The sequence below is a fragment of the Salmo salar genome, chromosome 27 (genome assembly GCF_965601325.2).
Source record: "Salmo salar chromosome 27, fSalSal1, whole genome shotgun sequence".
NCBI lineage: Eukaryota > Metazoa > Chordata > Actinopteri > Salmoniformes > Salmonidae > Salmo > Salmo salar.
In genome coordinates, this window is record NC_138317.1 from 1783434 (window position 1) to 1795974 (window position 12541).

The 12541-nt window shown below is 42.8% G+C and overlaps 1 protein-coding gene across 2 annotated transcripts in view; it reads right to left on the bottom strand.

Annotated features, from left to right (window-relative positions):
* Positions 1-12541, bottom strand: part of cgnb (cingulin b) — a 53015-nt gene that overhangs the window by 15023 nt on the left and 25451 nt on the right. For both annotated transcript variants that reach the window (XM_014176884.3, XM_014176883.3), the window contains exons 2-7: positions 11296-12408; positions 11120-11214; positions 10500-10569; positions 3656-3780; positions 3178-3316; positions 1160-1372 (exon numbers count right to left, since the gene is read on the bottom strand). In XM_014176884.3, coding sequence (XP_014032359.2) covers positions 1160-1372; positions 3178-3316; positions 3656-3780; positions 10500-10569; positions 11120-11214; positions 11296-12399 — 1746 coding nt within the window. In that variant the 5' untranslated portion in view covers positions 12400-12408. The remainder of the gene's footprint in view (positions 1-1159; positions 1373-3177; positions 3317-3655; positions 3781-10499; positions 10570-11119; positions 11215-11295; positions 12409-12541) is intronic.

The window sequence follows — 12541 nt, forward strand, 5'->3', positions numbered from 1 at the left end:
GGGTATGAATACTTATGTAAGTAAGGTATTTGTTTTTTATTTGTAATACATTTGCAAAATGTCATTGAGGCATTCTGTGTAGATTGATGAGGAAAAAAAATATTTATTCAGTTTTAGAATAAGGCTGTAACATAAAGTTGGGAGTCAAGGGGTCTGAATACTTTCCGAATGCACTGCACATACCACAGGAGGTTGGTGGCACCTTCATTGGGGAGGACGGGCTCGTGGTAATGGCTGGAGCAGTCAGTGGAATAGTATAAAATATGTCAAACGTGGTTTCATGTTTTTGATGCCGTTCCAGCAATTATTATGAGCCGTCCTGCCCTGATACATACAGACAGACATAAATAAACCGGTCCCTGTTTCTCAGGGACCTCCAACCAACGCATATACTGTGTTGTTCCATTTCAGCACTACCATACCGGATTTAACTAATGAAGGGGTAAATTGGATTGGATAGCGAAACACTGAACATTTCACATATGAAGAGTTTATTTCCAAAATGCTATATCCACCAATTTCTCACGTGTTTTTTCATCAGAAATGATTTCTTATGGGTACCTTCATGTGTGTGTAAAATATTACTGTTCAGTTTTTTTATCCATAGATTTTAGATCTGTATACATGATTTTTTTTTTTGCAAAACGTTATATATCTGTTGTTTAGCTGGAATGAAATGTTTGTATCCTGTATATTCACTGTGGTATGTGGTTGTCTCACCTAGCCATCTTAAGATGAATGCACTTTATGTAAATTGCTCTGGATAAGAGCATCTGCTAATGACTAACATTTCAAATGTAAATGTTTTACATAGAGATCACATATTACTGTATTGAATCATTTTTATAACATTTTTTAAATAGTGATATCACAAATGTATACTTTGTACATTTCATTAAAATGTTGTTATTTGCTATATTTGACCGTGTAAAACCTAGCATACAACTTATTTCTCTGAGAGTGAGGCGGATATGTCAAGTGATAGATTTGAAACAAATACATGCCTGTCATTGAACAACCCCATGCCATGCTTAGATCGTTTTTTCACTCACTAATCTCTCATAATTTCTTTAAACAATAAAAGCTAATTTACCAACATTTCTGAAAATGGATACATAGCATTTTGGAATGAAACTTCCACCCCCCCCAAAGTATCTACCTGTGACACCTGTTCCATGGTGCTCCTCAGGGTTTCCATGTCCTGGCTGTACTGCTCCCTGAGGGCCTCCATCTCCTGGTCGTGGCTCCCCACCTCTTCCTTCAGCGCCCCCTTCAGGGCAGTCAGCTCTCTCTCCCTCTGACGCAGCACTTCCTCCTGACGCTGGCGCAACATTGTCGCCTCCGCCAGGTCTGCCTGCAACGACATCACAACCTGCAAGGGAGAAAGAGAAGAAGGCTAGATAGAGTGTAAATAGCACTGAATGGCTGCCGTTCATCACCTGGGAGTTCATAAAATGCCCCCATACAACGTAAAGCACTTTGAAGAGTGCTACATAAATGCAAGACATCATCATCGGGGCAGCAGGTAGCCTAATGGTTAAAGTGTTGGGCCAGTAACCGAAAGGTTGCTAGATCGAATCCCCGAGCTGACAAGGTAAAAATCTGTCGTTCTGCCTCTGAACAAGGCAGTTAACCCACTGTTCCTAGGCCGTCATTGTAAATAAGATTTTTTTCTTAACCTGTTGGGGCTCGGGGGCAGTATTGAGACATTTTGAAAAAAATGTGCCCATTTTTAACTGCCTCCTACACCAACTCAGAAGCTAGGATATGCATATTATTAACACATTCGGATAGAAAACACTCTGAATTTTCTAAAACAGTTTGAATGGTGTCTGTAAGTATAACAAAACTCATATTGCAGGCAAAAACCTGTGAAAAATAGATCCAAAAAAATGTGAATTTTGTGACTGTACTATTTAGTGTCATTGTTTTATAGATACCATAGTGAGAAAGGATTCATTTCGCAACACCTACGGCTTCCACTAGATGTCAACGATCTTTATAAAGTTGTTTGAAGCGTCTATGATAAACAGAGAGCAAATTAGAATGCAAGGAAGTTGACATGTCATCACTTCATTTTTTTGCGCCTGCGCATAAATCTGAGAAGCGTGAGTTTGTCATCATTGTTTATCTAGACATAGGATAGGTTGTGTGAAAATATTACTGATGTTTAACGTTAAAAATGGACCAAAAGATTAATGCTAAACAACATTTGACAAGTTTGAACGAACGTAAATAGATTATTTACTAGTTTTTTTTAGCTTTTCGGCGTGATTTTACACCCCCCCCCCCACCACGTTTTGTGGGAGCATAATGAACGCTAAGTACTTGGTGTTATTTGGACATAAATTATGAACTTTGTCAAAAGAAACCACATTTGTTCCGGACCTGGGATGCCTTCCGGACCTGGGATGCCTGCCTTCTGATGGAGATAATCAAAGGTAAGGGGATATTTACAATGTTATTATCGATATTAGATGATGCTAACTGTATAGCATAGCTTATTGTTCTTAGCATAGCACCCCGTTTATTGCAAAATGTGATTTCCCAGTAAAGTTATTTTGAGATCTGGCCATTCGGTAGCAATTACGAGATGATAATATATTATTCTTTGAATGACAATATTATAATTTACCAATGTTTTCGAATAGTAATTTTGTTATGTTCACCGGAAGCATTTCAGATTAGAAAAAAATCTGAATTTCACGCTACTGTAAAATGCTGTTTTTGGATATAAATATGAACTTGATGGAACAAAAAATGCATGTATTGTATAACATAATGTCCTAGGAGTGTCATCTGATGGAGATTGACAAAGGTTAGTGCATAATTCTAGCTGGTTTCTACTTTTGGTGACGCCTGACCTTGAATTGAAAATGGATGTTTGTACTTTTGTGGCTATGTACTGTCCTAACATAATCTAACTTTATGCTTTTGCCGTAAAGCCTCTTTGAAAATCGAACAATGTGGTTAGATTAAGGAGATGTTTCTCTTTTAAATTGTGTAAAATAGTTGATTGTTTGAGAAATTGAAATTATTAGATTTTTGATGTTTTGAATTTCCAGCCTTGTTAGCAATCCCGACTCGGGGTTCATTGCTAACCTGTAGCCCCAACAGGTTTTAACTGACTAGTTAAATAAAGGGTAAATAAAAATGTTAAAATCATCCTTGTCGTACCGTCTGCAGTGACATGGAGTCTGTTTGTGGTGTGTTCTCTGGCATTCCCCTCAGCTCCTCCTGAAGCTCAGCCAGCTGGTCTTCCTGTTGACGCACCCGAGACTCTGCCCCCTCTCTGGCCATCCGCAGCTGGGTCAATCTGATAGGGAAGACACCAATCAATATACTCATTAACGTATCAGTCAATTAGACAATCAATCCATCAACCGAACAATTAAAGAAGCAGGAGATTAAGGACCCTTTAATGGGCTGCTTAAAGGTGCAATCCATAGGTTCTCTATATTCTGACAAAACGTACAATAAATACATGCGGCGACATCACTTTTGGGGGGGTCGTAACACACACACATACACTGCAAATGCACACAGATTCCAGACAGATTAAACCTAGTCTATTTAAAAAAGTGATTTTCAGTCCAGGGCTAGGCCTAATCTGTGACAAGCAAAACCGGCCCTAGGTGTGTGAAGCCTAGCTTACTCTTCTTGGGCCATCTGTAGTTCGGTTTTGTTGCGGTCCAGTTGTTCCTGAAGCTGGTGGTTCTCATTCAGACACTGCTCCAACTCCTCCTTCAGATTCCCATGAGACCCTTGTTTAGGAGGAACCTGACAGAGGAGACAAGTCAATATACATACATACATACAACTGTACCTACTATATATATTGTACAGCATTCAGCAGTGTACTCAGGTAGCCTAGTGGTTAGAGTATTAGGCCAGTAACCGAAAGGTTGCTGGATCGAATCCCCTGAGCTGACAAGGTAAAAATCTGTCGTTCTGCCTCCGAGCAAGGCAGTTAACCCACTGTTCCCCGGGCACCGAAGACTTGGATGTCGATTAGGGCAGCCCCCTGTACTGCTCTTGATTCAGAGGCTGACTAGGTATCCCCCTTTCAATCTACAATTCACTATCCCATCAGAAATGCCTAGAAACCTGCATTCAACACTACATTGTTGGCAACAAATAAATTGATACAGATCGGCATCAATGTTATCGCCAAAGCGCAGTATCTACAATATACACCATCAAATAGTGCTAGGGGGTGTCATTCACAGGAGGTTGGTGGCACCTTAATTGGGGAGCCTGTGCTTGTGGTAATGGCTGGAGAAGAATAAGTGGAATGGTATCAAACATGTTTTCTATACGTTTCATGCCAGTTCATTAGCGCCTTTCCAGACATTATTATGAGCCGTCCTCCCCTCAGCAGCCTCCACTGGTGTCAAATTATTTGAAGAAATTACAATATTTCTCACATTGCTCAGTGTAGTAAACATCTTTCTGCGTGTCCAACTATCTGAAAGGGCAAAAAGCACCAGTATGTCTTATCCAACACCCACACCAGCCCACTGTTTGTTTGTCAGGAGAGGTTTTTAAAACCTTGAATAAATTATCTGACTACAGTCACTATCTGTATAATGGCTCTGCATCCCAAATAGCACCCTATAAAGTGCACTAGTCTTGACCAGGGCCCAGAGTAGGGTACTATGTAGGGAATAGCATTTGGAACACAGCCTGGATGTAGCTCAGTGACAATACGGATGGAGGGTCAAGTTTTGCCCTTAAGAACTAACATTCCTCTGACAATTTCCTCACATATTATCAGTGATAGATTATGGTCTGTGCTGCAGAGATTCTGCTCTCCTCAAGGCAACTGGCAAATCACTTCATTTTGGTTTTATCTGTTTGTAAAGAGGGGTAATGTAATGTAGAGTTGAATTGACTATGAACTGGACAGTAGAAATAATATAATTTAGCCAATGGACAGGTCAGTTAGCTGCTAGCTATATCTGAATAACCATCTGTATAAATGAATAGTACATGCAATTCTGAATATCATACAAATTAGATAACAGGTGTTCCTTCTGGCTGTAGGAGGCAGGCAAGCACACACACACACACCACCTGCTTCAAGTAACCCAACACACCAGCTCGTGTTCGACCACACAGGCAGCAGAGCAGACATATAGAGTTTCTATTTCACACTGATACCAGTATACCATTTAACACTGCTCTAGAGCCAGTCAAAACAATCTACTGATGTTCAGAGAGCACTTAAACACGGAGTTGAACCAACAATCATATCTAGTAGAGTGAAGAGAACACGTTATACTACATTTGTACTAGGATTGTCACATCTCTGGCTGCTTATACTGTATGCTTAAGCATAATTAAACTATTACCAATGTTATCCAAGCTATTAAATAATGTTGATACACTACTTGATCAAAAGTATGTGGAGACCTGCTCCATCGATCATCTCATTCCAAAATCATGGGCATTACTATGGAGTTGGTCCCCCCTTTGCTGCTAGAAAAAGCCTCCACTCTTCTGGGAAGACTTCCACTAGTTGTTGGATCATTCCTGGGGGGGGGGGGGGGGGGGACTTGCTTCCATTCAGCCACAAGAGCATTAGTGAGGTTGTGCACCAATGTCGGGCAATCAGGCCTGGCTCGCAGTCGGAGTTCCAAATCATCCCAAAGGTGTTCAATGGGGTTGAGGTCAGGAATCTGTGCAGGCCAGTCAAGTTCTTCTACGCCGATCTCGACAAACCATTTTTGTATGGACCTTGCTTTGTGTACGGGGCATTGTCATGCTGAAACAGGAAAGGGCCTTCCACAAACTATTGCCAAAGTTGGAAGCACAGAATCATCTAGATTAGAATGTCATTGTATGCTGTAGGATTAAGATTTCCCCTCACTGGAATTTAGGGGCCTAGCCCAAACCATGAAGAAACAACCCCAAAACATTATTTCTCCTCCACCAAACTTCGCAGTTGACACTGTGCATTGGGGCAGGTAGCGTTCTCCGTTCATCCGTCAAACCCAGGTTAGTCCGTCGGACTGCCAGATGGTGAAACTTGATTCATCACTCCACAGAACGCGTTTCCACTGCTCCAGAGTCCAATGGCGGCAAGCTTTACACCACTCCAGCCGACACTTGGCATTCAGATGTTGATCTTAGGCTTGTGTGCGGCTGCTCGGCCATGGAAACCCATTTAATGAAGCTCCCGACGAACAGTTCTTGTGCTGACGTTGCTTCCGGAGGCAGTTTGGAACTCGGTAGTATGTGTTGCAACCGAGGACAGATGATTTTTTACAAGATTCAGCACTCTGCGGTCCCGTTCTGTGAGCTTGTGTGGCCTACCACTTAACGGCTGAGCCGCGAAGTGTTGCTCCTAGACATTTCCACATCACAATAACAGCACTTGCAGTTGACTGGGGAAGCTCCAACAGGGCAGAAATTTGACAAACTGACTTGTTGGAAAGGTGGCATCCTATGAAGGTACCACGTTGAAAGCCACTGAGCTCTTCAGTAAGGCCATTCTACTGACAATGTTTGTCAATGGAGATCGCATGGCGGTGTGCTCGATTTTATACACCCGTCAGCAAGGGGTACGGCTTAAATAGCAAAAATCACTAATTTGAAGTGGTGTCCATACACTTTTGTATATAAAGTGTATAGGTGTAGAGGTGTAGTATTTAGACCTAAACTGTGTTCGAATACTCATACTAACCGCATTATTTGTGACGTAAATTGAGTATGTAGTATGCTTATTGGTCATAGTATGGATATAAAAGGGGGATACCTAGTCAGTTGCACAACAATGCATTCAACTGAGTGTGTCTTCCGCATGTAACCCAACCCCTCTGAATCAGAGAGGTGCAGGAGGCTGCCTTAAATCGATATCCACATCGTCGGCATCTGGGTAACAGTGGGTTAACTGCCTTGCTCAGGGGCAGAACGACAGATTTTTACCCTGTCAGTCCGGGGATTCGATCCAGCAACCATTCGGCTACTGGCCCAACACTCCTACCCGCAAGGCTACCTGCCGCCCTAATATAGTTAGTATGCCAAAAGTTCACGGATGTCGTACTACATCCACCAAAATACAAAGTATACAAGCAGTAAACAGTATTTCCATGCTTTTAGAGCCCATAATGAAATTCTTCAGAAAATGGGCAGGCTTCATAAGATCTTCAGATTTGAAGAACATTTCGGAAAATATGCAGCCTACATCCGATAAGAGCGGCTACAAATTCTTGCTTTAACTAATTATGACAAATGTTAAGCAATGTAATAAAGTAATGAGTTTTCAATAAGTTGTTGGCTGACAATTTGTAGGCTAAGCTAGCCTTACGAACCGCATAGCATATCATTACAGCAGTTGCTTGTATGTACTGTTATGTTAGCTAGCTACCTTACGTTAGTTGGCTACTAAGACATGAAAATTGCCAGTATATGCTATCTAACAAACTACCAAACATTTATTAACTTCATTAATCATGTCATTCTTAGCTTAGCTAAGTGGTATAGTTGTGCTTTCTCAGTGGACATTGTTAATGAAGTCGTAAGATGGCTAGCTAGTATTTGTTATGGTAACAAGCTTGGAAGAAGTTGCATAGCAACAGCATCAACTTCCGGTAGACAGGCGAAGCGCTAGTACACTCAAGTGAAAAGATACCATTTGTTTACAGAATACTAAAATTAACTAATGGTATATATTAAGTGTTATACAGTATGTTAGTATGGGTATTCGAACAAAGTGCTAGTCTTGAACCAGAACATGAACTAGCCTTGGGGAACTGTTGTGATAGAAAATGGCATCTCATTATTAGAGCAGTCCTATAACGGTGCCAGTCCATTTACCACCCCCTCAGCCATCACAGGCCAAAATGTCTCAAGAGCCACCACTTGTGGTGATGAGTTAAGATGGCCACCCTTCACAGCATCACCACGGATACCACCGTAACACTGGCCCCCACACAATTATTAATAGATCCCAATGACTGAGCTCTTAAACACTGACTGGGCCCATCCTAATCAGCTTTTCTCTTCAGATGCTCTGTTGTCAAGATACCCCACAGATGATTTACATGGTTAGTAGCTACAATCACACTGAAGGTTACATAATGAGATAAATGACAGCTCATATACATACACAAGTGGTCATACCTGGAGGTTGCCATGTGCACACATAAAATGAATGTCTGCATAGAATTAATACTAGGCCAAGGCTGTGGATCTGTAGGCAACCGCCCTGTCCCGCCCGCCTGTATCCCTTTTCCCTACAGCTAAATTACGAATCAAGTTCTGTGCATGTGTTTCTTTACCTCTATTTTACACAAAACATTTGTCACCCTCCCTTCGCATTTCTCACTGTCAATCATGAAGGATAAGTTTTACAGGTGAAATATCCATGCAGCATCTGCATACCAACCACTAGATCTCAATCAGTTTCATGGGGATATGATTTTAGACCTTCTTGAGTCATACAGTGTTGTTTTAAAGTAGTGTTGTTTTGAATTATGTACAGTGTACAAAGTTTAGAGCAGATGGTGTTAGGCCCAGTGCAGTCAAAAGCGTGATTGGTCTGTGTTTTATATACATTTCCATCGTACGAGGTTGGAATAATACTATGAAATTGCGAAAAGTATGCTAATACTATTTTCGTACGAGAGCTGTTGGGGAAAAAACACCTGAAACTTCAGCCTGTGGGATGGAGTTTGGCCTGCCTGGTGACATCACCAGAAGGTAGATTTGTTAATAGACCAATAAGAGAGTTCCAAACCTCTGCCAATAACAGCTAGTTTTCAGTTTTCCCCTCCCCACTCAGACCACTCCAACAGTTCTAACTCTTCGCTAAGAAGCTATTTATTTAAAAAAATTGTTTTAATTGAAAACAGTCACAGTAAGCTACTTAATTGTTCCCCGAAAATTGATATTGAGATCAAAATGGCTGCATTGGACCTTAAACTGTTGAAATACCTGTGTTGAGCTTCAAATCAAAGAACAGACTGTACAAAACTATAAACGCAACATGTAAAGTCCCATGTTTCATGAGCTGAAATAAACGATCCCAGAAATGCTCCATATGCACAAAAAGCTTATTGCACACAAATTTGTTTACATCACTGTTAGTGAGCATTTCTTCTTTTCAGTTGTCACACAACACATTGCCACAGATCTCTCAAGTTGAGGGAGTGTGCAATTGGCATGCTGACTGCAGGAATGTGTCCATCAGAGATGTTACCAGATAATTGAACGTTCATTTCTCTACCATAAACTGCCTTAAATTTTGTTTTAGAGAATTTGGCAGTAAGTCCAACCGGCCTCACAACCACAGACCACGTGTATGGCGTTGTTTGGGCTAGTGTTTGCTGATAAAATCGTTGAAATTGTTGCATTTATATTTATTTTCAGTATATTTTTTCTAGTGGTGCGCGCTGTAGAGTTTTGGCAACATGTCAGAAATTTTACCATTTGCACAATCATCCTAAAATCTCATAAGAAATCAAGTGATGTTCTGTCTTACAGTAACATTATACTATTATATTCAGTTATGAAGAATACCATCTTTGTGATCTTGCAGACATTGATTCAGCTTTGATCAAACTTTATTAATACGAGCACCATTTGACAGTCTGCCAGTTCTCTACGAGTAGAACAGAAACTTGGATCCACAGCCACTCTGTAAAAAGCATATGCATAAAGAAAATAGGCCTATACAAAGACTGCTGTACACAAATATAGGCTACTGACCGCAGGAACAAACTGTACCGAGGAGAATACAATTTTGACAGTGCAAAAATGCTGACTGTATCAAAACTGACCGTATCATTTTAAATACCCTGCGAGCCGCTTGCTCCAATCTTCACATTTTTGGGGTGTCAAAACAGAGCTCTTGGGGAGACAGAATATTACTATAAAGGTTATACAAACTCCCTATTATATGTACAGAGAACACACACATCCTCAAGCTGTTACTCTTACATACAAAGCTCAAACACACACACACACACACATTTATAAACAAACACTTTTTCTTTGATATGAGCACACTAAAATGGGTCAATCTCGGCTGAATAAGCACACAGTAGTACAAACACTTTCACCCCTTTTTCGTGATTATCCAATTAGTAGGTAAAGTCCCATCGCTGCAACTCTTATGGACTCGGGAGGGGCGAAGGTCGAGAGCCAATGCGTCCTCCGAAACACGACCATGCCAAGCCGCACTGCTTTTTGACACACTGCTTGCTTAACCTGGAAGCCAGCTGTACCAATTTGTCGGTGTCAGCTTGCAGGTGCCCGGCACGCCACAAGGAGTCGCTAGAGCGTGATGGGACAAGGAAATCCCCAGCCAGTCAAACCCTCATGACGTTGGGCCAATTGTGCAGCACCTTATGCTCTCCCAGTCACAGCCAGCTGTGACACAGCCTGGGATCGAACCCTGGGCTGTAGTGACGCCTCAAGCACTGCAATGCAGTGCCTTAGACTGTTGCACAACTTGGGAGACCATAATTTCCTTATAAAACGTTCATTCTTACCTTAGCACCACTGGTCGTCTCATAGACAAGGTTGCCTTTACGTTTGATGGATACATCACTCTCACTGGTCCTAATGCAGAGGGCAGCAAATGAAGTTGTGCTTTAGTAAGATAAGGATACCTATGAATGTAAGTGGTCTCCAGTGGTAAACATTATAATTAAGCAATAAGGCCCGAGGTGGTATGGCCAACATACCACGGCTAAGGGCTGTTCTTAGGCACGACGCAAAGGTATGTTAGCCATATACCACAAACCCCAGAGGTGCCTTATTGCTATTATAAACTGGTTACCAACATAATTAGAGCAGGAAAAACAAAATGTTTTGTCATACCATGGTACACGGTCTGATATACCACGGCTGTCAGCCAATCAGCATTCAGGGTTCAAACTACCCAGTTTATAATTACTGATATAAGAGTGTAATCGTTTTCTTAGAGTACAGGACATTTTGGTACAGGAGTAACAAAATAAATAATTTACGGTGAAACATTGCCCAATTCAAGCTTGAGTGTAGGATTTCTCTTGGTTTTTACCACTACCACGATAACGTCTATGACAATGTAACAGCAGAGACTCGGAAGCAACAGCCTTCTAGGTCACATGTTCGTAACTTTCTTTACCCCTCTTTCAGGATGGTGTTGATAGCTTGTTTGGTTTGTGGTTCCTCTCCACTGATGACCTCTACACTCTGATCCCTCAGAGGGGCCGGCATCCCCTTCAATGGTAAAAGACATTGAGGGTCAGAACAGATACATTATACTGCTCACACACAAAAAAACTCAACTTTGTTACTTACTGTCTTCTTTGGTGGGATGGCAGGAGGGGTATCCTTGACAACTAACTTCCCAGGTGACTTTATGAAGTTCAGCTTGGGGCCAGGGAGGGCTGTCACCTTGGCAACTGAGGCAGGGCTCATTCCTAGGCTACTGTACGGAGGTGTGGATGAGGAGGTGGAGGAGAAGAGCAAGGAGGCAGTGTTGGGAGTTGGCGAAGGAGGTGAGACCTCAGGATGAACGTCTTTGCAAGCATCCAGACTTCTGGAGCGTCTGCGTTCGTCAAACTTGAGCCGCAGCCTTGTTCCGGAGCGCCCCCTAGTCTGTCCAGTAGGAGTGCCAATGTTGAACTTGCTGATCAGCTTGTTGATAGGCGCCAGGGAGGTCTTGTCGATGGCAGGAACAATCGCCTCATTGAACGACACTGGAGGGGGTTCTGGGATGGACGAATCAAGTCCATTTCTGCCCAGCAAACCACCGTGCCCCACCCCATTCTGCCTGGTCCCTCTGGGACTAACAGGTTTGAGCCCTGCCTCGTTAAATTCCTCCCCGTTGACCCAACCCCTCTCCTTCATATCCACTCTGTAGGGTTCTGTTGCTGTGGGACCGGGTTCTTCCTTGACCTTTACCTTCATCTGTCCTTCCCTCCGGGGCCCACCCTCACACTCTCTCTGGCTCCCAGCCTGGCCATCCCCAGGAGGTCTCTTGAAAGGACTCCCAAAGTCCTCCCTGCCCTCGCCCTCTGGTGTGGACTTCGGAGAGACTGGAAAGCTGAGTGTTTGTCTAGTAGGGGCGTAAGGGTTCTGGACGTCCCCCCCTTCCTTCCTCTGGGGCAGACTGTTGTAGGGCGAGGAGAGGCCCGAGTTGGGGTTCTGTGACTGGGCCTGCTGAGTCTTCAGCTGCACCCCATACGAGTCTCCCTTCTCCCCATCCTTCAGCACCACGTAGGGCTGGCCGGAGATGCCCTGTACCCGCACGGCCACCCCGTACTTGTTGGAGGGGGGCATGGCGCCGCTACCCCCTCTGGTCTTCTCGGGGTAGCCCCCGCCAGTGTCATGGAGGTCCTTGATGAAGCGGATCTGGACACCGTAGTCAAGCGGAGGCTTCCTGTCTGTGGAGAGGGCCATTTTGACTTCCTGGTTGGGCAGAGGGTGAAATTCTAATCAGTCCACACACACGTTGCAGTTGACAGACAGCTTCACAAGTAATTTTTTAAAGAACAGTTGTACAGAAGGCAAAATAATATTTGTTCTCTTTATCCTAACAAGT